General features: G+C 32.6%; 3 protein-coding genes across 3 annotated transcripts; all 3 read right to left on the bottom strand.

Annotated features, from left to right (window-relative positions):
- Window positions 1–1322: 1322 nt before the first annotated feature.
- On the bottom strand, window positions 1323–4913 carry LOC129904095 (protein TIC 20-I, chloroplastic-like). Its single transcript, XM_055979625.1, has 3 exons — window positions 4806–4913; window positions 3127–3325; window positions 1323–2174 (listed from the first exon to the last, which is right to left on the bottom strand). Exons 2-3 carry the CDS (start codon window positions 3302–3304, stop codon window positions 1537–1539), a joined length of 816 nt encoding a protein of 271 aa, XP_055835600.1. The 5' UTR covers window positions 3305–3325; window positions 4806–4913; the 3' UTR covers window positions 1323–1536.
- A 9385-nt stretch (window positions 4914–14298) lies between these two features.
- LOC129903268 (peroxidase 9-like) lies at window positions 14299–17239 on the bottom strand. The gene is made up of 4 exons (XM_055978777.1): window positions 16962–17239; window positions 16106–16297; window positions 15364–15529; window positions 14299–14793 (listed from the first exon to the last, which is right to left on the bottom strand). Exons 1-4 carry the CDS (start codon window positions 17184–17186, stop codon window positions 14381–14383), a joined length of 996 nt encoding a protein of 331 aa, XP_055834752.1. The 5' UTR covers window positions 17187–17239; the 3' UTR covers window positions 14299–14380.
- A 2510-nt stretch (window positions 17240–19749) lies between these two features.
- LOC129902746 (oligopeptide transporter 4-like) lies at window positions 19750–24899 on the bottom strand. Its single transcript, XM_055978130.1, has 6 exons — window positions 24270–24899; window positions 23326–23423; window positions 21769–22371; window positions 21381–21633; window positions 21099–21281; window positions 19750–20646 (listed from the first exon to the last, which is right to left on the bottom strand). The coding sequence occupies exons 1-6, from the start codon at window positions 24783–24785 to the stop codon at window positions 20032–20034; spliced, it is 2268 nt and encodes a 755-aa protein (XP_055834105.1). The 5' UTR covers window positions 24786–24899; the 3' UTR covers window positions 19750–20031.
- Between the last annotated feature and the right edge of the window lie 755 nt (window positions 24900–25654).

Raw genomic sequence — 25654 nt, 5'->3', positions numbered from 1 at the left:
TACAATCAATATGGGCGTCGCGTGGTGGCTACTTAATAGCATTGAACACATATGCCAACCTAACTTGCTTCCTCCCAACAGTCCATGGACCTGTCAGAGTGATAAGAGTCTTTTTTGATGCATCAGTTATCTGGGGATTAGTAGGACCTAGAAGAATAATTCTAGGCCTTGGAGAATATAGTGCCCTCAATTGGTGCTTTCTTGGAGGTCTTGTGGCACTATTTTTGGTGTGGTTGCTACACAAATCATTCCCAAGACAAAGTTGGATTAAATTGACCAACGTTCCGGTACTTCTTGCAGCTACAGCCAGTATGCCTCCAGCAACATCATTGAATTTCAACAGCTGGATTATCGTTGGAACAGTGTTCAATTTCTTCATTTTCAGATACAGAAAGAAATGGTGGCAGAGGTACAATTACGTCCTATCGGCAGCACTAAATGCTGGAGTGGCTGTAATGGGTGTGGTTCTGTTTTTCTGCATTACTCTTTGGAACGTTAACTTCTCTTGGTGGGGAACTGGTGGAGAGTATTGTGATTTGGCTTCTTGTCCCACAGGCAAAGGCATTTTTGTTGATGGATGTCCTTTGACTTGATTCTATTAAGTTTTTATTTTCATTAGTATAGTTAGTCTCCATACTGACATGTCCTTTTTTGTATGTTTAGTTTTAGTTAGCAATTAGCTGATAGTTTTTTTGTAAATACAAACATTCTAAAAGTAATACTAGTAGTTTTTCACAAGCACAAAAAAATGATCTTGTGCAATCCACGTACTTTACTTTCTTCTACTATTGAATTGATTTAATCGAAGTACTCATAAATCAACTGAAATAAATCGAATCTATAGGCCTTTACAAAATTTTGTTTCGAACTATGTAGTTTGAAATAATTAGTTATGAATTATGGTGTATGTTCGCACTCTTTTTCGCTTTCTGGAAGAAAAATATATTATAATTATATGGGCGTTTGTAAAAGTTCCAATTGTAGATGCACAAACCTCACACCCAATGACCTTGAAAATGAGTAGTCTTGAACTTTTGACCCGTCACTCTATGTAAATTAATAACCTACAAAATTGGATTACGAAGCCCTTTCCTCTTGTTGGTTTTGCTTTCTCAACTCTGCAATCTACATAGTGATAACAAAAGTAAAATTCTACATATCAATATAATTCTGGTCCAGAATTATAAAGATATATAAATCTGTTGCTGCCTCTAGTCAAGGGAAATGCTTTACCGGCTTGATATACTGGCAAGTTGAGTAATTAAACCGAATGAAGCGAAGTCACAGAAGCCCTAAACTGACAATTGAAACTAAGAACAAACTGAAAACCAATGAGAACTTAATCAATACCTTCGGAGAATGGGAGAGGAAAAAACAGCAATGGTATAAAGTGAGTGTTACAGACCATAAGGCAATCCCCAAGAGATTGTGATCATTGAATGTTAAAAATTCAGCACCACCCAGCCTCGATGTTCTCTACCAAAACGGCATAAGAAACGTAATTTCATCTGTTTAAACCCTATATGTTGGCTTTCATTAATCATAGGGTATTTGAATATAAGCTGCATCACACACAAATGGTATGTCAGCATACATCCCAGCAAGTGCGCATCTTATGGACTCTAAAACTGTGAACAGATAGGCAAATGCGACGGCAGCCCAAAAGTGCATGCCAACCTTGCCCCAGTATACCGCAAGTGGCATCCAACGGCTTATAGTCCCAATAACCTGTAGAGCAATCTCCAGTAGCATCCCCATCACCACATGAAACCTAAAGAAATGAGGCCATTCCTTTCTCCTCACTATACCAAGATAAGCAACAAAGAAGTATGCCATTAAAAACCAGCTCGGTAATCTCCCAATAGCTCCAAGGAAAGGGTATGTTAGGAACTCAAAATCTTCCAAGAAGGGGTGGAGATGATATGCAGTCTCAGCATACATCCAAGTCTCATGAAGAGGCATCAAGTAAGGGAGGCATGCTAAGGTTCTCCACCACCACCTTGGCTTTTTGGTCATCGGAGGGAATCTGTAACTATAGGGTACATCCTTCGATGCTCTAGGGGAAAAGGAATATTGGCTTCGCCTTGGTAACCGGGGTATAGCATTCGAAAGACCACCATATCCACCGCTTAAAAGAAGTGATGATGCAGAAGAAAGATCAAGGAAGCTGAATCCTGCACTGACAATTCAACTTCAATAGGGAAACTAGCTTTAAATCTTTCAACTAATAGAGCCACATAAAACAATTATGCCATAAGCTTGTAGAGATGAGCTATATTAGCTTAATGATCAGTTGACCACTTTGTTCCCTCTATCATCCTTCTTATAATACCGAATCATCTAAAAGAACCACATATGACTTACTGTACTCCCTTAAACCTCTATTTTTGCAGTAGCTGCCTTTGCACATTTATCTATTTGAAGTGTGTGAGAAAGTAGCAACAAAAGGAATGGAACAACTCCAATCAACAACATCCACCAGATATGGGTGCATAAGGAATTCGATCCATTTCAGTTTGTAGTTTAAGTTTTTGAGAAAAGAAGAAATATATTTCTCCTTAAAGACAAGGAAAAGACCTATAAGTTAATCCACTCACTAACTTCCTTACAAGCATTATTAGAACTTCATGAAGAGCTCAAATGATGATTAGGTCCCCCAACCAACAATCACAAAGATGCATATTTGTGATAAAATGTCATCTTCACAGGAATCTTAATTGAACAGCAGTTTAATGATTTCAAAACTATGTAGAAGATCAAAATGAATAAGACCTATTAAGACCAAATAAGCTTTTATAAAAGAAAAAAAAAGCAATTATACACTTAGTGGACTGAAACCTGAAATTTTCAAAATCAAACCTGCATTAGCTGAAAACAAACGGGGCTAAGCAGAACTAACATAAGAATCAGATCTATACTCCGGTAAAAATCAGCTTTCTCAAGCTAAAGAACAATAGCTTGCTGACCTCATTAAGAAATCAAATACTGTATCAATCTATTTAAGTTGCAGTCATGCATATGATGCAACAACAAACACCATTTCAATAATGCATTTATTTTTAACTCAGAAGTGCAAAATGAAAATAATGACATGCATAAAGATCACCATCAAGAATTCACACACACCTTTGGAGCAGGATGTTGGATACTGATGAGGTGCCAGTGAATGTCTAACACATGTGACAATAACCTTGGAAGGTAGCAGAGGGGGGCATGAAGATGCAGATCGATAGGACTTGGAGCTACATGCCTTGTAAGGTTTACAAATAACCCCAGAACTCAAGGAGCATCCATTTAGGATCATATTCAAGCCCTTCGAGAAGATCTACAAAGAAAAAAAGCACATAGCACCGTAAATGCACCGGAATGCGGGTTAAAGACCAAGCGAATGAAAATAGAAGGATCTCCATAAACTCTGCAAAGAACTATCTTCAATGTAAATTTTAAACGAAGAAAATACATATAAACATGATCGACTATCAAATCCAAAAGCTGGAATTATTACCATCAATAATTACATAATATGGAGAGTTCCTAATACAATAAGAAGTTTGTTGTTATTCATAAGACGAAATTTATGTATCAGGTTAGCGAGGCAGAATTCTTTTTCTCTTTCATAGCGCCACACAATGGAGACATTGTAGTGCCAGACCAGATTTACCAGCGCACAGTTGAAAAACAATACGACCCAGGACCAATCCTGGTTCTTCTTTCTATCAAAACAAATCGAATTCGAAAGCACACCACCCTTCTTTACTTTACAACCAGCCTCCGATCCAAGGTGCTTTTAGAAAAGGTTAGAGGGGCAATCAAAAAGACTTGCTTTTGACGCCCCGCTGTGCCGATCAACACCCAGTAGTACAACTTTATGAACTGATGACCAAGACAAGCCTTTCATAATGTTTTCACTAACAGAAGCCTCGGGGTTTTCAAAATGTATAAACTACAGTCATTTGCAAGTTTGAATAAACATACTAGTATTGTTCCAATTATTGTACCAATGCTACTTATTTTCGAGATGGTTTTACATTCAAACTTGTCCCTATGATCTCATAAAAAAAAAGTGAAATTGTCCTAGGCCTTTGGGCCAGAAGCAAGAAGTGGTGCACGCTCTTCATCAAAGTTAAGGAAAGAATCATTTTAAGAAACGCAGGATTTGACAATAATGTCCTAATAATTGATCCATATCACGTATGGTCTAAAAGGGGACAACTAATGTTTGCTTTGAGCTGTGATGGGAATAAATGTTTATGTTAATGTCGCTGAGGTAGTATTGTTTCTACAGCATTGGTGGAAGAATTGAAGAATGGCGCAAGAAACACTCAGTTTATTTGTCAAATGTAGAAAAAAAAGGTACTTGAATAACTGTATGGTTTGGACACTACTACAGAAGAAAAAGACATTAAATTAGGGTGCACAATATCAACAACCAGATCCAATTGAATCAAAATAGCCATTTATAATCAACTGTGAAATCAAAATGTGAACTTTTCTTATTCAAATCAAGAAGAAACTTAAATTTGACCCCATAAATGTTCAAATGACAGATTCAACTAAACATTACTTTACAACTATCAGTTTTTTCTAAAACCCCTATATACAAAAGTTACAAGATAGTACCTAAATACTTTCTGGGAGCCGACAAATAATTGTAAAGGCGAAAACTATAAAATCAGCACAGAATTCAACAATAACCTAGTGTTGATAATGCACCAATTTATGCTTCAAAAAAGCCTTATTTCCACAAAAGCAAACAAATGCAAAATTTTACTTAAAAAAGGAAGGAAAAGATGACATTTAGATACCTAATTGAAGGGCATATCGAATGTAAAAAATGTGGAGTGAGTACTGAGGTTTGAGTAGAGAAGTTCTTATCTGCTCGGCTAAGGATTTGACGAGGCCTCCAAGGCGTAAAGGTTCAACAAGAGCAAAACGAGCGTCATGGGCCGTCCCTTATCGTGTATGGGCTTGTGGGCTTGTAAAAAATTGAAAAAACAAACATCAATATATATTTTTTATAAATGACTATAGTTTATTTTTTTTTATATATATATATATATATATATTATAAGGATACAATTATATATTTAATACCAAAGTTAAATATATATAATATAATCAATTTATTTTTAATTTTATATATTAATAATCAAATATTAAAAGCTAAATAATTTTTACACGCATACTAAATTTGTCAGACGATATTTACGACATGTGTTTCATTCAATGCTCTCTCTTTTAATATCTTTTTGCTGAACCTTTCTCTTCTTTTTTAAAAATAAAATAAAATTTGGGCCTCTTTCTCTTTCAATATCACTATAGAAATCATCTATATTTTTTCAATCTCCATCTCAAATGCGATTCTATTGCACAATTTCAAGAGTGATTTAGGTGATTCATCTTTAATAGGTATATCTCAATTGTATTTTTTTTTATTTTATGAAGATTAATTTTGTATACATATATATGTCTCATCCTTTCAGGTTTTTTGATTGAAGAATTGTTGTATCCATTATAATGGCGAAAATCAATTATTCTAAGAGGGTTATAAGAGGTGTACAATTATTTGATGAGTTATTGGATAAAATTTCTTTCTTTGATTTGTGTAAAACTCAAGAGCTCGCCAAAATTTCAAGCTCTCTTACTGCAATGGAAAAGGAGAGAGGACGAAGAAGGCTAATGATCATATACCTCTGAATCTAGTTAATAGAGTATTAGTTTAAATGGCAATCCGGTGCACTAAAGCTCCTGCTATGCGCAGGGTCCGGGGAAGGGCCTGACCACAAGGATCTATTGTACGCAGTCTTACCTTGCATTTCTGCCAGAGACTATTTTCAAGGCTTGAACCCGTGACCTCCTGATCACATCGCAGTAACTTTACGATTACCAGTTAATAGAGTATTAGTTTATGTATTCATAAGGTTCATAAATTGTCGTGTTCATATTTCCAAACTGATATACATATACTTTACATGTTTAATATATTAATACATTAATTTTTATAATTGTTTGTGTTGGTGAAATTATAAGATTACAAATTACAATTGAAAAATAAAAAGAAGAAATTAAATTCTCTTCTTGGCTGAGTCGCGGATATCTCGCTCTCTTTAAGGAGATTCAAGTCCACTGCAGCATATCTTTTCACCGGTCCAGCAGTAGTCCTCTTGATTTGTCTCCTCCAGGATACAACAGCCTTATCACAAAATGTAACTCAACAAATTCTGGACAAGAGTTGAGTTTAAAGCTTCACAAAAAGAACACCTCCCTTCAACTAATAAGAACTCTCTTTTTAGACAAACTTAACTCACTCAATGTTTTCTTACATTTCAAGACAAAGAAGACCTCTCTATTTATAGGAGAGGAAATCATTCAAAGATGAAAAAATAATGGAATGCCATCATTATCATCATTATCATTTAGTGCACCATTATGATTTAGTGCACCACTTATTAGTGATAATTAGGTTTAAAAATACATAATGAAATGAATAATCTTGCTCTAACTAAAGATGATAATGAAAGGCATTTTTATGCACTAATGAAAAAATAGAATAAAGATGACATTAAATGCCATCAATGGACAATTATTAAAATTACAATTTAATAAAATGTTAAAATGTACACTAACAATTTGTATCCTTGATGAATACATTGAGATATATAAATACTTATGTTCATTTTGAAATCAAAGTATTCATATGAGAATACACTTAGATACTATACTATATTGTGTTATGTTTCCATATGAGAGTATATTTGAATCCACTTAGATACATTAAGTCATATATAAATACTTGTATACTTTTGAAACCAAAGTTTCCACATGATAAATTATATACTTCACACTGTTTGATATATTAATACACTAAGGGGCCATTTGGTAGAGTGTGTTATCAAGAATAATGCATGCATTAATTAGGTGTATTAGTAGTATCTTGTTTGATACACTTTTTCATGGCATGCATTAATTATACACTCTATTGTGTATTAAGGTTTGCATTACTAATATCATTGATTTCTAGGTATTAGTAATGCAAAGGGATTTAGTGCTTGCATTATTATGGTTAAAGACCCAATTACCCCTCAAAACTCCTTTTACATCTTCTCCATCATAATTGTTGAGGATATTTTTGTAAATAAATATTTTTATGCAATGCATGTTATTTTTTAATACACTAAACCAAACAGTGCATAAGAAATATTATATGTATAATTAATGTAAGAATAACTAATACAAACATTATTAATACAATCATTACTAATACACTCTATTTAGCATTATATTAATACAATCTACTAAACGATGCCTAACTTTTATATATATACTTCACACTGCTTGATAGTTTAATACATTATGTTTTTATATACTGCACACTGGTGCAGGACATACCTCAGCAGCGTTCTGGCACAATGTTCGTAATACTGTCATACTCTCTCAACTTTTTAAATAGATACACGAATTATATTATTCCAACAAATTATAGATACATGGATTGTAATTGTATTTGCTTGTTTTTGCGGAGTACTTGAGCGATAACAAAGGTATTTTAGTTGAAACTATTGATGCGGAGTTACTACGTATTAGATATCGCGCACTACTATAAAAATATGCTGCCAAAAAAATTGACATGAACTTGTTAGCGACAACGAGGCACCGCAAAAATGAGCAGGAGGGCATGCATTGGAACTGACGGTAGTGAACTTGTCATAATAATCAACTAGTAGCATGTCTAAGTTGTTTTTGAAACCAATATTTTGTTTTGGATAATACTTTGAGCCGTTTTTGGTTTAAGGCGTGGAAGCCATCTTACTTTATCTTTTTGTTGAAATACTTATCAATAAAATTTTCAATTGCATAAAAGTTTGATAATAAAATTTTAGGTGACTTTAAAAAAGAGATGATACAGGATTTTCTGATTTTTTTAGACAGAAACATATTAATGTATATTAGTATGCACACGAAATAATGTGTGCTAATATATGTTAGTAAATTGTATTGGAAAATATTAAACAGTAATAATAACTTCTGAAAGTAATAAAAGACAGAATCTGGAATGAATCAGAAAATAATAACAGTATATGAAAAATTATTGTAAGAAAAAAAAATCGAGCCGACTGAATACACAGTGTGTCCTTAAGGAAATTATTCTCCTCAAAGTATCCGAGGTTTTGGAATCTTTTCTACCAGGATAGAACGATTTACTCACCAAAGTAGAGGTACTGCAAATTTTGGTGACTGCGAACCACTTGAAGGCTGTATATCACACGATTTTTAGGAAGTGCAGAAAGAAGAAGAAGAAGATGTTATTTCAGAAATTTCGTATGGAACATTCTTAGGATTAACAGATATATATAGACTATTTGCATCTTTTAAGAAAATGCACTTGTTGGAAAAATGTTTGACTGTTGAGAAAAAGGTTTGCAACTTTTCGGTCAAAGTTGCAACCTTTCAAAAATCCGTTGGAAAAACGGAGGAAAATATTTTTAAATTAATCCGGGAAAGAAACGGATCGCGGGTCACGGGTCAGGATTTTTTCACTTAATTAATTAAATAAATAAATAATATTAATTAATTAAAATTTAAAGAAAATTTGGTCCAAAAAGATTATCAATCAATCATATCAATTGACCAAATCCAAATCCAAATATAAATTCGAAGCCGAAGCCGTAGCCGAAGCCGAAGCCGAGCGAGCGACGACGACGACAGCTCGAGGGGAGACCCTCTTCTTGAACCTTTAGCAACATGAAGGAGTGCTTCTACTTTTAAGTAGGAGACTTTTCTTTTCCACCACTTATGTGGACCAAAGCTTATTTCATAAACAAGAGAGAACAGATCATTTTTCCCTCCACTTCTTTTTCCCTCAATTTTCCATTCAAACTATCTATTAAACCCAACAATATATAAACTATTAATGTCTTTTAATATGTTAAAGAACTTAGTATAAAAATGAATAAAATACGACAATATTTTTTAGATACATAAACGTATTAAGGTATAGTTTTTAGTTTGGTTTTTGCTCTACAGAATGTTTGTCAAAATGAGTGACCAAGTATTAAAATTAGTAAAATTTTGATAAGAGAACTTTTGTTGAATTCAAAACGCTATCTAACTTTGCAGAGTAGTCACGAATATATTAATGTATTTTAATATCTAAGTATAATATTGATTAGTCACGTTGTATGTAAATAAAAAAACTTTAGTATTCAAGCATTAACATCGAGAATATTTGTTAGAATGAGTATCCAAGCATTAACATTGAAAATATTTGTTAGAATGAGTGTGCAGGTATTTAAATGAATAACACTTTGATTACCTATACGGATCTTGAATAACAATAATGGAGACAAAATAGAAAAATATATGTATCCCAAAATTTACCTATAGTGGTTGGAATCTAATGGGATCTGCCTTTTTAATAGATAAATTAGTGGTTGTTAATTAAATAATGGTAAGTTGAGGGTTTTATGGATATAATTAAAGGATTGGCTTTTATAGTAATTGATTTTATCTTATTTAATGGATTACAATTAAAATTGTATTAGTGTATAAATAAAGAAAAAAATACAAGCATAAAGCAAAAATTTGTTATAAAATGTAGTCATTTTTAGTAAATATCATACTTATAGCTATTCAAATTCAATAACCCTATAACTATAACTATTTAGGTAAGTTTCTTTAATTTTTTTACCTAATTTACAACTAAGCACATTGTTGACAGGAAATTACATCTAATAACCTTAGCAATGATGGGCTTGAACTTACGACTCAAGTTTGCCCATGGACAAACGCTCGACGTCAAAAATCAAAATTTATTAAATTTAAAGCCTTACACATGAGTTGAGTGAGGTCAAAAGTTCAAAACAATCCACCTCCAAATCATTTCGGTAAGTCATCATCCATTATTGAAGTGGAAAAACATAGCATGGCATGACCACTTTTTGAACCTATATATAATTGCAAGAATAGTCATTTTTATTAAGTTGTTCAAATTTCTATTTTTTGTTAATGTGAAAATTATTATGTATGGATGTCCTCTTCCATGTGGGACCCACCCATTTGGAAGATAAGTGGACAAACCACTTGAGGAGAAAAATGTTACATACTTTCCCTTATCCCTTCATTTCTTAGGCTATAAATAGCCTTTATTTACATAAACGAAAACAGAACAACAAGCAGCAAAATATACTCTCCAGTTCTCTCTTTTCTCTTACTCTATTTTCTTACATAAATTGTTAAGTTAATCTCATTTTATAACAAAAATAACATTTTTTTAAAAAGATACCTTTAGTTAAATTACGGGGTGGGGGATCATCACAAAAAAAACTCTTCTCCTTAACTTAATAAAGGAACTTAATAATTAAACTTTTTTCTTGTCTTTTATCTTCTTGTTCTGAACCTGCCATCGATCAAGCCGGACAGAGCTTTTCGCCTTAAACTCTTAATCCGTATTATCTGAAAAAAGCGTAAAAACACTATCTTGAATGATTATAGGTGAAATTTGAACTTTATAGAGTTTTGGAATTCAACATCACATTCACTTCTTGAATTTGTGTACAATTAAATTTCAACACTAGTAAATATATTTGAGCTTCATGCGATTGTGAAAAATTAGTAAATCCTTGAAAAGATAGCAATCCAATAATGAAATTGTTTAGGATAGACAACAAGACACAAAAATTAGTTCTCATATAAGGTCTTGTTTGGCGTATAAAATTCTCAGTGTTTCGTAAGGTACGAATTCAAGCTTTAATCAACATCGATTGTTTATTCTTTTCCCCCCCTTATTCTAGTAGTTACTGAGTACTCACGTCAAATACATTTTCTGATTTTTGAAAGGATATTTAGATGTTCTACATCTCTTTTATACCATTCATTAATTTAAGGTGGGTGAATTTCAACTTGGAAGAAAACATTATTAATTTATACTCCCTCCGTTTGAATTTATATGCAATTCTTTTATTTTTAGTCAATTAAAAAAATAATGATATCTTTTTATATAGTAGCAATAATTTAACGTCAAAAAATGCATTTTACTTATAGTCACAAATATCTATGACTTATTTTAAATCACAAATTCTAAATTTCTTTTCTTTATTTCGCAAAATGTGTGTCAAATCAAATACTATCACATAAATTGGCACGATGGGGGTAATAGTTTGCTCTTAAACACTCGTATAAACTTAAGCATAGCAAGAAAGTGAGGTAAACCATATAGTAAAAAGAAAAAGAATATTTTCATTTCACTAACAGTTGAATCTTACAAGAACACCGTCCATTTGATCTTTCACCAAAAAAAGAAAAAAGAACAAGAAAGATGAATTAATAAATGAGGTATATAACAATTTTTTTTTAAAAAAAGGAAATATCTTGTGTTTGCTATATCTAGTCAGAAAAGGAAAAAAAAAAAAGAGGTTATAAGCTATGCAAATCTACTACTCCTTTCAGCCATATTTAAAAACTTGTGGTTCCTTGGCTTAATGACCAGGTCCTCTAGGGCTAGGTCCTGAAGGTAGTCTCTCAAGCAAAAATGACAAATTGTTCTTCGCCTTCTCATATATCGATGGTAATGTTGCGAGATGAATTGTTTCACCAGAAATATCTTGTGACAATAGTACTCTAGCTGCCTCGACATGGTTTTGAGTACTCGTTATAGCAATAAAGATGACAAAAATCATCAATAAAGTAATTATTCTTCGACAAGTCATCCTCGAACAAATCAGAGATTAGAGCAAAACTATAGGAGAATCAAAGTAAGGTTACAACTCGAAATATTCCAACAATTTCTCTCTTCTTCTTTCGCGATTTCTTCTCTAGTTAGCTATGAGATATGTACTCTAGTTTTTGCAAATGAATGTGGATGAATAATGTTATTGATAGGGTTTGGTATTTATAGCAATTTGAATGAGGTGTCTTTTGTTTAACTTTGAATATAGAGGATAGTATTTGTTGAATTGAAATTCATGTATCTCGTGTTGAATAAGTACACAAGAAAATGTCATGCATGTAACAATGTTCGAATTCCAAAAGTGCCCCTGATGTGTATGTGCTTAATGCTTCAGAATGAGGGGTAAGATAGGGATTTGACTTTGAAGGATGATATGGGAACAAAGCAAGAAGTTCAAAAGAGTCCACAGGTTTGAAAGTCTTGTAATTTGACCAACTGGCTTTATTGACGGAGTAATTAATGAGCCTGAAATACTGGTATTACAAAAGGGGTTGGTGTTATTAAGAAAACTCAAAAAACATTACCGTGAATAGTTGAAATATGACACATGGCTTAAAAGAAAAATATTTAAAAACATATCATTAACGAAAAATTTCTTATGGTTTACCATTTCATCATTCTTCTTCATAGCTAATTGAGTAATTGTAGACTCTTGGAATAATTTAATTGGCAATTCCAACTCTTATAATTATTCATCACAAATTATATTTAATAAACACATTATATAGAAATTATATTCATGCATATGTCAGAATTTGCATATCATGATATTCATGCCTATAAAGATGTTTAATACTGAGTTCAACTAAAGATGTCAACCAATTTGAAATTATTTATCTGCCTGAACAGTTTAAATAAAGAAAAAATTATTTAAGTAAACAACCTATTTACCATATTCTCTAAAAATTCCTATTGTTTGAAAGTATTTCAAAAATTCATATTTTCTACTTTCTCTCTCCAATTTTCAGATACATAACTCTTCAATTTTCCATTTCATTTTTAACTGTCCTAAATTCACGTCTAAATTACAGCCTCCATTTTAGTCATTTTGATTTTCAACCGCCTTCTTCAAAGTTTTCATGATGAATTTCAAATTCTAAGAAAATAGGAAGAAGTTCTTCATCCTCCCTGTTGGCATTTTGTACGCCAATTTATGGGGAAAAAAATGTTTCAAATCACTGTTCTTCATCTTAACGTCCTGATACATATGGATTCTCGTCCATGTTTTAGAATTGGTCTTATCCAGTTAGTTTCTCAAAATCAAAATCAAAATCTTCCTCAAACTGAAAATGTTCCAAAAATTGACGATTTTTCTCAAAATCAAGATGCTCCTCAAACCGAAGATGCTGATACTCGTGAGTTTGATTCAGATGATGATGGTTTTCATGAAATCATGAAGAAATTGCATGAGAAAAAGCGAAGAAGATTGTAGGTTCAAGTTTGAAATCCCCAGTTGAAAAAGTTTCTAAAAAGAGGGGGGAAGGGGGAGGGGGGGAGTTGAACCTATTACTGCACACCCTTCTTTTACTAAAGGTTTTGAATTCTAATGTATCTAGTGATTTTTTACTTTTTAAATTAGGTATAATCCTTAATTATCCAAGTCAAAAAGCGTTTCAACATAATAATTAACATTTTTTTTATTGGCACTGAAAATCATACCTTAAATTAAACCAAATTAAGTTTAATTATTTTCCCTGTGAATTAATTCTGTCTACACCAAATAATTATTGTTATTATTTTTCAAAATTATAAAAGTGATGATCGTGAATATATGCATATGAAAGTGATGATCAACTAACTACAAGTACTATCAATAAGGATCGTAATTGATAGATATTCGTTCATTCTTAATTAGAGGTACGAACTCAATACTAAAAGACAATATCCATTTGACCTAAAATTGGTAGGTAAACAATGAGAATAATTGTGCTCATTCCTTCCACTTTTATTTAATGTGTTCACATTAATTGGGCATGTTTTTAAGGATCAATAAGTAGAATGACAATTTTATCATTATCTTTGAATATAATAAATTCAATGCTTTAGAAAATACATTGCGATCTAGTTAATAATAAGAATAAATTAATGTGAACTCATCATTTTAATGGTTTTCAATTTATTAGGCCAGCAGGTAAATTAGTATCTTTTCTCCAAGATTTTAAGCTTGGTCATTATATGAAGATTCCTTCGAGATCAATGTTTGTAGTTCAGGTAAATTATAGTAAAAACAAATCCAAATTTAGCGTGCTCTTGTTATGTGACATCTAATATTGCATTTTCAGCTAGTTGGAACGTTGATAGCTTCAACAATCAACATGTCAACGGTGTGGTATATGCTAACACACGTTCCGTACATTTGTCAATTGGACTCACTTCCTATAGGCAGTCCATGGACTTGTAGAGGTGAGCATGTTTTCTATGATGCATCAGTGATTTGGGATTTAGTAGGACCAAATCGATACAGAAACAAGTCGTGGCAGAGGTACAATTATGTTCTTTCTGCAGCATTGGCTTTTATGGCTGTTTTTATTTATCTGGTTTTTGGACTTACAAATCAAGATAACAACAATAAATAGTTTAACTCTGCAACAATTCTTTCTTATTTCACCCTTCAACTCATAAAATACATACTTACTAGTTGCATACTTGGTACTTTTAGTTAACTCTGCGACAATTCTTCCTAATTTCACCCTTCAACTCAGTTAGAGGACTAATATTCCCCATTTTCACCATAGACTTAGAAAATTGATGGTAAAAAATTGCCTCATTTTCAGCATAGGTCTTCACCAATTCCTTAGTCTTTTTTACATTTCCAGTAAGAAGCACTTCATCTGAGTTCAAAAGACCTTTGCCCCATAGCAATAACTTGAAATATGTGTTGTCAAATCTTACTGGTGATGCAACATCTAGAGGAGAAATATTATTATCTCCACCACTTGTTGGACAAATTGATTTTAAGCCATTGTAATAAGTTTTCTCTAGAGTTGCATCTGGTAAATTGTCACCTTTTTGATTGTATAGCCTTTGCTTAAATGACACACATCTTGCCATCCCTATGGTGTGCCCTCCTGTTTAACATATGGGGTTAAAATAAAAACTAGCAAATATGAGTGTGTTCAGTAGGAACAAAGTCATTTTTCATGTAAAATAAAAAGGGACAATTACTGGTCATTCGGTCAAAGTAATTATCAAAAAAAATGTTCATTCGCTGTATAGGCATGTATAGTCAGTGTATATTTTATGTATAGTCAAGCTATATTTCGTTTTTGAGTGTATTATAATATATATTCAGTGTATAGCTCAGGTATAAGTAATCCATATTGTATAGTCAATTTATACTTTCTATGACTTTTGACAAACTATATTGTATAGTCACCGTATATTTTATATGATTTTGGCTATTTTTTTATGTAAATAAAATATGTCTGTATTTGTTGTAAACTAATTAGTTTATTGTCTATATTTGAAATTGTCCCAAATAAAAATTCAAAAAAAATATGTTTTGAAGATTAATAATACTATTACCAATAATGAGTAAGATAAGACATAGCTCCCTTGCTTGATTAATAATATGCTTGATTAATAATACACCCTATAAGATGATCAAAGAAAGAAGTCTTTTAATTAAAGTTGCTTACCAGAAAGAGCAACAAGGTCTTCTTGGTTAAGGCCTTGTCTATTGAAGAGGCTTATGAGATTTTGGATTGTTGAGTTTGGTGCTGGAATATTTACATTTGCTTTCTTGAAATTTGCTGTCTTTGAGTCCCTTCTTCCTAGTGGCACTTCCCAATATGGTCCACCACTCTACTCCACCATATTCAGTATAACATTTTTATTAGCAAAAATTTTGAATTGACTAGTACTTTTCAATGTAATGCCAATGCATGTTACTAGTATATTACTTTAGGTTATAGCTGTCAAATTCAGTTACTTTAATGTAATGATTTTTACTTTTCATTGTTATAATGAGTAAAGTTCAGTTACAATTCGTAAGATTAGGCAGACATGAGATGGAAATTCGAATGAAAATTGAAAAAAAAAATAGTATTTGACGTTGAAGTCATGTTTGAACATGTATTTCACTAGAAAAAGTTATAGATTTTTGTGAGTAGAAAAGAATTTCATTTAGAAAAACTCATCTTCGAAAAAATTGAGAAAAAGGAGAGTAAAAAAACTCATGTCCATAAAAATCGTTGCAGTCTATGTTGCTAAAACTCTCCAAAAATGTTATTGTATCCATATAAATCTTCCAAAAAATGTACTAACTTTGAAGAATCTAACATGCGTCCGTCAACATTTTAAGAAAGTTCGATCAATATAAGTTATTGTCATTTTCATGCATCAATTTTCAAAAAGAAATATTGGGATTTAGATGCTTACTAGAACAACAGAGTCACGAGCAGCGAGGGCTAGAATGTCAGCACAAGAAACAGTGTGAGGACAAACTTGTTCTAATTTAGCTTTGATTTCATCAATCACTTCATATCCCCTTAAAGAATTCTTGTTTGGTCCAGCACCCTTTTCACTTTTGAATGCACTACTATTATCTAATAATATGGATGCATCACACCCCTATAACAAAAGAGAAAAGAAGAAATTATTGGAGTTGTTGTCAAATTAATTAAGCACCTGATTTAATTTATTGAGGGAAAAAGTCCAAAATTACCATCTTAAACATCAAGTTTTTGCACGAATTGTCCCTATTTCAAGGTGGTATTTAATTTTTTCCCATCAAAAAGATAATCTTTAATTTTGTATCGACCGCATGCTCATTTAATGAAAATATGTTATCTAAAATATTTTTAATTATGACTTAAATTTGCAAGGCAAACTTTTATAAAAAAAATTTGTGTTGTGTTAAAAGTTCAGTGTTGTCTAATTCACAAATTTTTACCCTTAATATTAAAATATAATAATTGCCAAGTATGGGTTATGCCTTATAAGGCACACGTTCATACTACTGAACGCATGCCTCAAGGCACAAGTTATGACTAAGGCATAAGTTCAATGTATGAATTTCTTAAGGTATAATATTTTGAAATTGAACTAATGTCACAAGTTATGGTTTAGCATCAAGGGCGAAGCTAGCAAGGGTCGAGAGGGGTCATCCGAATCCTCTTTGACGGAAAATTACATTGTTTGTACATGGTTAACATTATTATTTATGTATATATAATAGATCTTGAACTCCTTTTTTACGGGATATATGAAAATGTGTACAAAAGTTTATACATACCTGGACAAAACAGTCATGGAAGTGAAGTCTTAGCAAAGAAGCAGCCATTCTTGGATCTTTTGCAATGGCCTCTTCCAAAACAGACATTATAATTTCATTTGCTTGAGGACATGAGAATTGGTACAACTCTGGGAAAAGACCACCATAATTGGAACTGGAGATTGAAAAGGCTTGGAATATTGCACAAGATAAAAATAAAATTACTAGTCCAAGAGAAGAAGCCATATTAATTAATTGGTCACTTGAGAAATTAAAAATCAAATTCTTGTATGATGAATTCAATTACAAATGCATGGAAATATTTATAGAGAGTTTCTAGTACTCTTACCAAATCCTCTAATAATAGTAAATTAGATTAATTTTCATAGTAGTCAACTCAATTTTTTATATACCTTATAGGAAATTAATCTCTTTATATTAAGTGTTTTTGGTTTTTGAGTTGTAGTTCTACCTGCTCCAATTAACAAAAATAAGAAATAATAATACGTCAACCACGTTAAGAGTTTAAACAACTTTTGAACTTTTCTTGTTTTGGTTATATCTTTAAAATGTTGCAGTTGCAATATAATTGATTGCTTAATTAAACTGCCTTGTTAAATTGAAGTTTAGTTCGATCTTGTGATTAAGAGTAAACGAATTTGGATAAATTTGTAGGATCTTGCTAATCCACTCACATCACAGGATTCTTCATAAAATAAGTAATTACTCCCTCCGTTCTCTTTTACTTCTCACATTTCGCTTTACGAGAATTAATTTGATTAGACTTCAAAGGTAATTGAGTTAGATCAATTCAATATTTAAAAGAGATAGATGGTCGAAAATTATAGAAATGAAGTATAATCCTTCTTATATTACTATATTGAAAAAATATATCTTATAATATTGATCAAAGTTCATCCACTAGCTTGACTCTCGAAAGCAAAACCTGACAAGTAAAAGAGAACGGATGGAGTAGTTACTAATGCTTTTGGCCTATTTCGATTTAAGAGAATGGAGTAGTTACTACTAATGCTTTTGGTCTATTTCGAAATCTCAATTCCTAATCACAAATACATAAATTGGGTTATCACATGAAGTAACGACTTGTTCACTGTTTCGAATACTTCTCCTCAACCCTATTTGGAAGTTGATTTTGATAAAGAAAGAAATTTCATCTTCAAACGTATTCAGGGGTCGACTTGTAACTTCTAAAGTTACGATTTGATAAAATTCAATAATTTTTTCTCATTTTATATTTGTGTTAAATAAATTCATTTATGTATAAATAATTTATTCAGAAGTCAGAACCATTAAGCAAAACAAATTGTGATTTAGAACTTGTAAAAGATTATTGCAAACACATTAAAGTCAAATTACAACAATAAGATAATTGGAAGTCTTAAATAAGAATGTTATTACTCTCTAAACACTTCATATGTAAATAAAAATAAACAGGAGTAGCAAATATGCCATTAGATACTTTAGGTGGCTGTGAACATGCAAGTGGGTTTTCAAAAGGCAACTAACAGTAGAAGGAAAAAAGGAAACTAGGGGATTATGTCCGTCACAATCTCTCTCTACCGCTTTTCCTTTGGATCGAGTCTAGCTTTATATTGTCGAGGATATGACTTTAGATAGAAATGAGTGGAGGTCGCATAGTAAGATAGAGAAGGTTAGTAGGGGTAGAGTATTGTCTTGCCTTGTGAGGGTTTAGGATTGTTTGTGTATGTCATAGTATTATTCTTACCCTTGTAGTTCTGGTCATATGTTGTATATTGTGTTCCGAATATCATACTATTTTGTGGTAGTTATTGTTCTTTCTTGTAGACTTTACACTGTTTTTCTTATTAGCAGTTATGTTTCCTTCATTATTTTCTCCTTCTTTTACTTGGGTTGATGCACTTGAGCCAAGGGTCTTTCGGAAACAACATTTCTACCTCCATGATGTAATGATAAGGTCTGTTTGCATACACTCTACTTCCCCCAAACTCCACTTAGTCAGATTTCACTAGATATGTTGTTGTTGATGAGCTCTTTCGGTTCGCCGAAGCTACAGATCATCCACTATGAAAAGAGTTTACTTTGAGAGGAACTCAGGATTGTTGTGATTTTTGAACCGCAAAACAGAATATTTTTAATTCGCCTAAGCTACAGATCATCCACTACGAAAAGAGTTTACTTTGTGAGGAACTGGGGATTATTGTGATTTTTGAACCGCAGGACAAAATATTTTTTATTTTCTAGCAAGCTAGGGTCGACTATATCATTTTCATTATTATGTCTGCTTTATTAAAGCTCATTTCATCTTTGATAAAACTAGGTCAAACTGCACATTTCACGCGGAATATTTAGTCAATTTGTAGAATGGGGAGAAGGAAACAGTCTTTCAAAGTAGTTACATGTGCCCACTAGAGTACAGAAGCATTAGTTAGTGAGAACAGAAATACAAACAATGTACACTAGTCCTTTGAACAAACATGCAGCTTTTTTCTTCAGTCAATAAAATTGCTGATTTGAGGAGATAGATGACTTGTAATATTTCGTGTTTAGTTATGTTATATGAATAATTGTCAAAAACCAATCTGATACCACTTGTTAGGATCAAAATCATGCCAAAAATTATAGGTCATAGCATAAAAACAACTTTTATGTCTTAACTAAGTCACTGAGCAAGTGTCATATTTGATCATAACTCTGATACATGCTATCCCTAGCCCCTCATGGGTCTTGGTATAGGCAAGATGTTGCGTTAGCCAATATTTGGTTAATCAGTTACTAGAAGACAAAATCACATTGGAAGAAACAATCGCAGTTAAGTTATTCAATTCACTCAATTATCATCAAGAAATCAGACAACAGTCCAGCAATCAAAGAGTAGTAGCACACTATGACTTTACTTCCCAATCTGTATTACTTTAGATTGATTAATTTGCCATACAAGAATGAAAAGTTATATACAAGTTCATACGTGAGAATTCAACAATTAAGCTATATGGCTTTGCTTTTTGTCTGTTTCGATTTCACAGGGGAATTTCCCTACATGCATGGTGTAAACCAAAATAGGTAGAAGAGAGAAAAAAACATTAAGAAACTAAAAAGTTGGACAACCATCTATAGATATGCCCTTTGCTGTAGGACAAGTTGCTAAATCACAATGCTCAGGATCATTATTTCCCCACCAATTTATGCTTCTATTCTCCATCCCCACAGTAAAGTAGAGCAACACAGCCATAAAGGCAACTCCAGCATCTAAAGCTGCTGAAAGGATATAGTTGTACCTCTGCCACCATTTCTTCCTGTACCTGAAAACGAAAAAGTTGAAAATTGTCCCGACCAAAATCCAAGAATTGTAGTTAAGTGCAGTTGCTGGTGGCATGTAAGCTGTTGCTCCAAGAAGCACAGGGAGGTTAATGAGGGGTATCCACGTTTGTTTCGGAAATGACTTATGTAGTAACCACACTAAAACTGGTCCAAGCATTCCGCCAAGAAAGAACCAGTTCAGTGCTGAGTAATTTCCAAGATGGCCAAAAATCCGCCTAGGACTCACGAGACCCCAAATGACTGACGCATCAAAGAAGACGTGATCACCGGGGCAAGTCCAAGGGCTGTTAGAAAATTTATCCTGGTGACATATGTTGTCAATAGAACCCAAGAGCCACCATGCAACGCTCAGGTTAACGGTTCCTGCAATTATGGTTCCAAGGAACTGGAACAGAGAGAATGTCATGAGGTGATTCTAAGAGCAAAGAACCAAACTAGACAAAACGCATAAGTTAAAATACATCTTGATATCCAATTACATGTTCTGGTTCTGATTGTATTTTTGTTTCATCCAAAATTTTGAAGTAAAAAAAAAAAGGCAGCCCGGTGCACTAAACAACCATTATGTGTGGGGTCCGAGGAAGGGCATCAGCACAAGAGTCTATTATATGTAGTCTTATCTTGCATATTTGCAAGAGGTCGTTTCCACAGCTCGAATCCGTGACCTTTTGGTCATATGACAGCAACTTAACTAGTTATTTGAGTTTTTGCCCTCTCTATTATGGAATTATAACATTAAAACTCTTGAATTTGGATGGTCATTGTAGACTTGCTAGATAGGTTGAAGTATTTAGCATGTGTAGAACTCTGCATAACCGATTACTGATAAAAGTGTACCTGAACTAAAAACATTGAACGTGGAGGTATCTTCATATAATGACCAAGCTTGAAATCACTGAGAAAGGAGATTGCTTGAGTCATGCTCATATAGCCATAGGTCTTGAAGCACACATTAGCAATAGGTCTTCCAGGATATATCGTCCCCATAATGTACTCGGTGATTATGTTTAGTCCTGGAGTCTGATATAAACAACGAATATACACAAAACAATCAGTCGTATGGAACCTTTTGTTCTTATCAGGCATCCAAAGAGAAGGCTAGATCAGCATTACAGTTACCTGATTTGTGGTTGCAGTAATGATGCTGATGGGAAGTGTGAATATGAAAGCAAGTGCAGCTGCGAGAAGGAGTCCCCAGAAAGGCAGCTGAACTTGGTTCTTCAGGAAGATGCAAAGGGCAAGCGACACCAGAGTAGTCAAGAGGAGAAGCAAGTAAAACCACCACGAAGGTATGTCTTTGTATCTTCTCATCAGCCTCGTGTGGACATCAACCTTTCCCTCTGAGGAAGCTTGATAGCGTTGGTAAATCTCTCTTCATGAAATAAAAGTTCAGAAATACAACAAATGCATCAGTTGGATTCAAATAGGAGGCAAAATACTTTCCGATTCCAAGAAAACTACCAAGACAAGACTAATGCAATGGAAAGGAAAACGAGGAGAATATTACCTTCCATAAAATAAGGCGACGTGAGTAAGAGTAGAAGCAATGGTGGCAAATCCAAAACCATAAGTAAGAGTAAAGAAAAGGCTCAGGTTTATTCTCCCTTGCTTATCATACTCAGCTTTATCCAGCTGAAACTGGTTATTCACAATCAGTGATATGTTATACTCCTGACCCTGTGCAGTGAACAAGTCGGAGGAATATAGAGGAAAATTTTTGGCATTGTAGACATTGAACCCCCAATAGGATATAGGAATCACAACATACATTATCAAGGCATAGCCAACAAAGACATTGGCTATTGCAAAGAATGGACAGATAAGAGGACTGAACAAGAATGAAGCTACAGTAGCCCAGTCTAACGTGAACGCCCCAACTCCAAGGCCATTCAGACCTGATCCAATCTGCTGAGCTGTGACAGAGTTTGGATATGCCCAGCACACCCATGAAATACTTGATAAAGCTTGGAAGAAATAACCGGGGAATATGTACCACGAAAAGCTGCATACAAGTGCTATCACAAAGAACTTTGCACGCGACATTGGCCGTTTGTTTCCATTGCCACTTAAAATTTCATTGTCATCATCATCCTCTTTTTCATGCAATGCACTATAAAATTAATGACTTCGTCAGAGTGCTTGTTAGCTAAAGAAGAATAACTACTCCAAAAATATGATATAAATTGCACATCCTTTGATACATTGATTGACTTGCTTATTATTTTTATTTTTCAAATTTGAAACAGAGATTTTAACCATATGTTGACAGGTGATGCAAAATCAGCACGAATTTCATTTACTTATGAATAGACATGGCGGTAACATTGTAACATTTGACATAGAAACTAAATCACTATCTAGATTCTTGTACGTGTATTATTTTTATGTATATAATACATTGTTTCATTTGATATATGTAATGTGTCCTTACAATCTTTTATCGAATAAAACAACTAATACGACAACTTATTAGTTATCATAGCCCAGTTAGTGGAAATAAAAGATGAATGATTGTCACATCTTCTTCTTTTTTTTTTATTCTTTTCAAGAAATTGTCAATAACTATGTAAGGAGATGGTTTACCATAAAGACACAGACAACATTGAAGACTAAGTTTTGTATTACTATAAAATTAATGTACAAATTTATTTCATTGAAAGCTATGAAATTAAATTAATGTACAATTTTTTATTATTTTTTTGGTGGCAATTCTTAAATTAAAACAACATACTCAAGTGAAATTTCACAAATGGGATCTGGAAAGAGTAAAATATACGCACACCTTACCACTACCTCATGAGGCAATTCTTAAGTTCTGCTAAGATATTCGAGTCGAGTCCGAACCAAAGACTATTGGCTTACTTTTTTCGAATAATAATTTTAGAAAACAACGATTATAAGAACAAGGTTCGAGAACAAGATTCTCAATCCAGAGTAATTTTAAACTAAGCAGAAACAAAAGTGTGATATTATCATATTCCAATTTGCAGGTAGTAATAGTTAGAGATTGGATAAGAATAAATTATTAAAAAATTAAAAGTATGTAAAGAGAAGAAAAATGCACCGGAAAAGGGAGATCTGAACAAGTGTACTGGGCCACCACATATGTGCCGGCTCAACTACGTATTTCCTTAAAAGCCCAGCCCAACCGTATCCCAAAACCTGTCCAAATACACAATGACATGTGTACATTCCATTAGATTCGACTCATCAAATATTTAGTAAAGGAATAAGAAATCCAAGTTTATCAAATATAGAAATTCTTATTTTTTAGCCGACAAATATAGAAATAATAATTATTGCGTATATACCTTCCTCAATTCGATATGTAGAACTACACTTATTTCATCATTGACAATTTTTCCACTCAGTAATCAAGGAAATCAAAACAGAGAAAAATTAATGTTTCACGTACATATAATATGTTACATGACTGTATAAAAATCAATTACTATAATCAAAACATTAGTTAATCAAGCTTTACAAGATAAAACCAATCAAAATCCAATTAAGTTATAATCAATATATATATATATAAATATTCCTTTAAGAAAACGACGACAACTTACACATGCCAGAGTAGTGCCAGTGTCTCCAAAACAAAGTTCATGGTAGCTGTCATAAGCCAAATTACCTAATTAAATTTTCATCTTTACTACTCTTCTTCTTAGTGTAATTCCACACTTAGAGTGGTGTATACTAGCCTTATCTCCTGGAGCGGATTTAAAGGGTATTGAGAGGTTTATTCAAATTTTTTTCATAAAAAATTATATGGTATATATTCAATATTAGATATTTTTTATGAGTATATATGGATTTTGAACCTTCTAAACATAAAGTTGGTTTAGTGGTTAGGAAAATTTAATAATCAGCTTCAGATTGTAATTTTACTTTTATCTCAAGAAGAAAGATGAAAAAGTTATTTAGATAGATTCTCGATTAAAAATAGAGTGCTCGTGATTAAATAAAAATAGATGTAATACATAGAGAAAAATAAAACTATAAAACCTGTGTAGTAATGATGAGCAGCCAACTAGCACCAAAAGAAATATTCCTGCGATAGAAAGCCTTAATAATATTCACAATTCCAACAGCATAAGCAGATCCATTTCCAAAAGCAAACCCAGCATTTGCAAAAATTGTGATAAGCACATGTTCCTTCATGTTAAACGGACCCGGGTTAAGTGAGAACTCTCTCAACCCGAACCCGAGGATCCGAAATTTAGTAGTGGGTAATACAGCTGCCATGAACCGTCCAATAGGGAGAGTAGCAACTTGAACTGTAATTTGGGTAATAATGAGCGGTTCTTTTCTGTAAGAGAAAAATTGATTGAGAAAAGAGAGGAGAACGCAAGAGAGTACACCCAGGATCCACATTCGGAAGGTCCATACGGGTAGGGTCGGGTCATCGGTGTTGGGTACGGTTAATCGGACTTCTTCAATTGGAGAAAGCTCATCTTCGTTTACATCTTCTTCTTTTTGTTGTAATTTGGTTATGGGAGCTTCTATTTCCATTGTTCCCATTTTGGGGGGGGAAATGGAGAAAAATAGATGAAAAGAAAAAAGAGTGTATGGAGGGAATTGGAAGTAGGCAAGAAAGGGGGTAAATAGGGTGTTACTTTATACACAAATTTTGATATTGGTAATGTTTCAATTTGCAAAATTTGTAATATTGGTTAATGATTAAATGGTGCTAGTTGACTGATGACCTTTCAGCTCCAACTGTAACGTGTCACTTTTTTACTTCTAATTTATGTGATATTTTTTAAAATGTGAAATGTATACTTCGGCCATCTAATTTATTGATATGATTGAAATGTACATTATTAATACACTTTAATTATATGTGTTGTATATAAATATGTAAACAAGATGTCTCAAATGCATTGAGATGTAAATAAAAAATAATATAGTTTTAATATTAAAAAAAAAACAGAAAATATCATTAAAAAATGAAAGAGTACCTTGTTGGGTGCGTAATTCAAAGAAAGAAACGTATACAACTTCGCCCAATATTGTATATTTTTACATTTCTCTTGGGAGTTGGCTGAGAATATAATAGACAAAGTTATTCTATGAATTAAAATATCTTATGAAGTTAATTATCTCATAACAATAAATGATTAGATAAATAACTTTAAAATTTTAATCTGAAATTATTATCATTTATCCTTGATATCAAATGATCACTTAAGAGTTTGGGAGAAAGTTGAAATATGATTAATTTATAGGAAATTTACATAACTATACTATATTAAAAAAATAATTATCATTTATAACAATAATATTTTTTTTACTGGACACTTATAATCCAGTTTTAATACAATTTTAATATATATTAGCAAAAATAATTTATAAAACTCATATAATACAAATTTCAGTCACGAATAATA

Source organism: Solanum dulcamara, chromosome 9, assembly GCF_947179165.1.
Source record: "Solanum dulcamara chromosome 9, daSolDulc1.2, whole genome shotgun sequence".
In the NCBI taxonomy this organism is placed as follows: Eukaryota; Viridiplantae; Streptophyta; class Magnoliopsida; order Solanales; family Solanaceae; genus Solanum; species Solanum dulcamara.
Note: the sequence above shows the minus strand (reverse complement) of the source record. Positions and strands in the feature narration are given on the sequence as shown.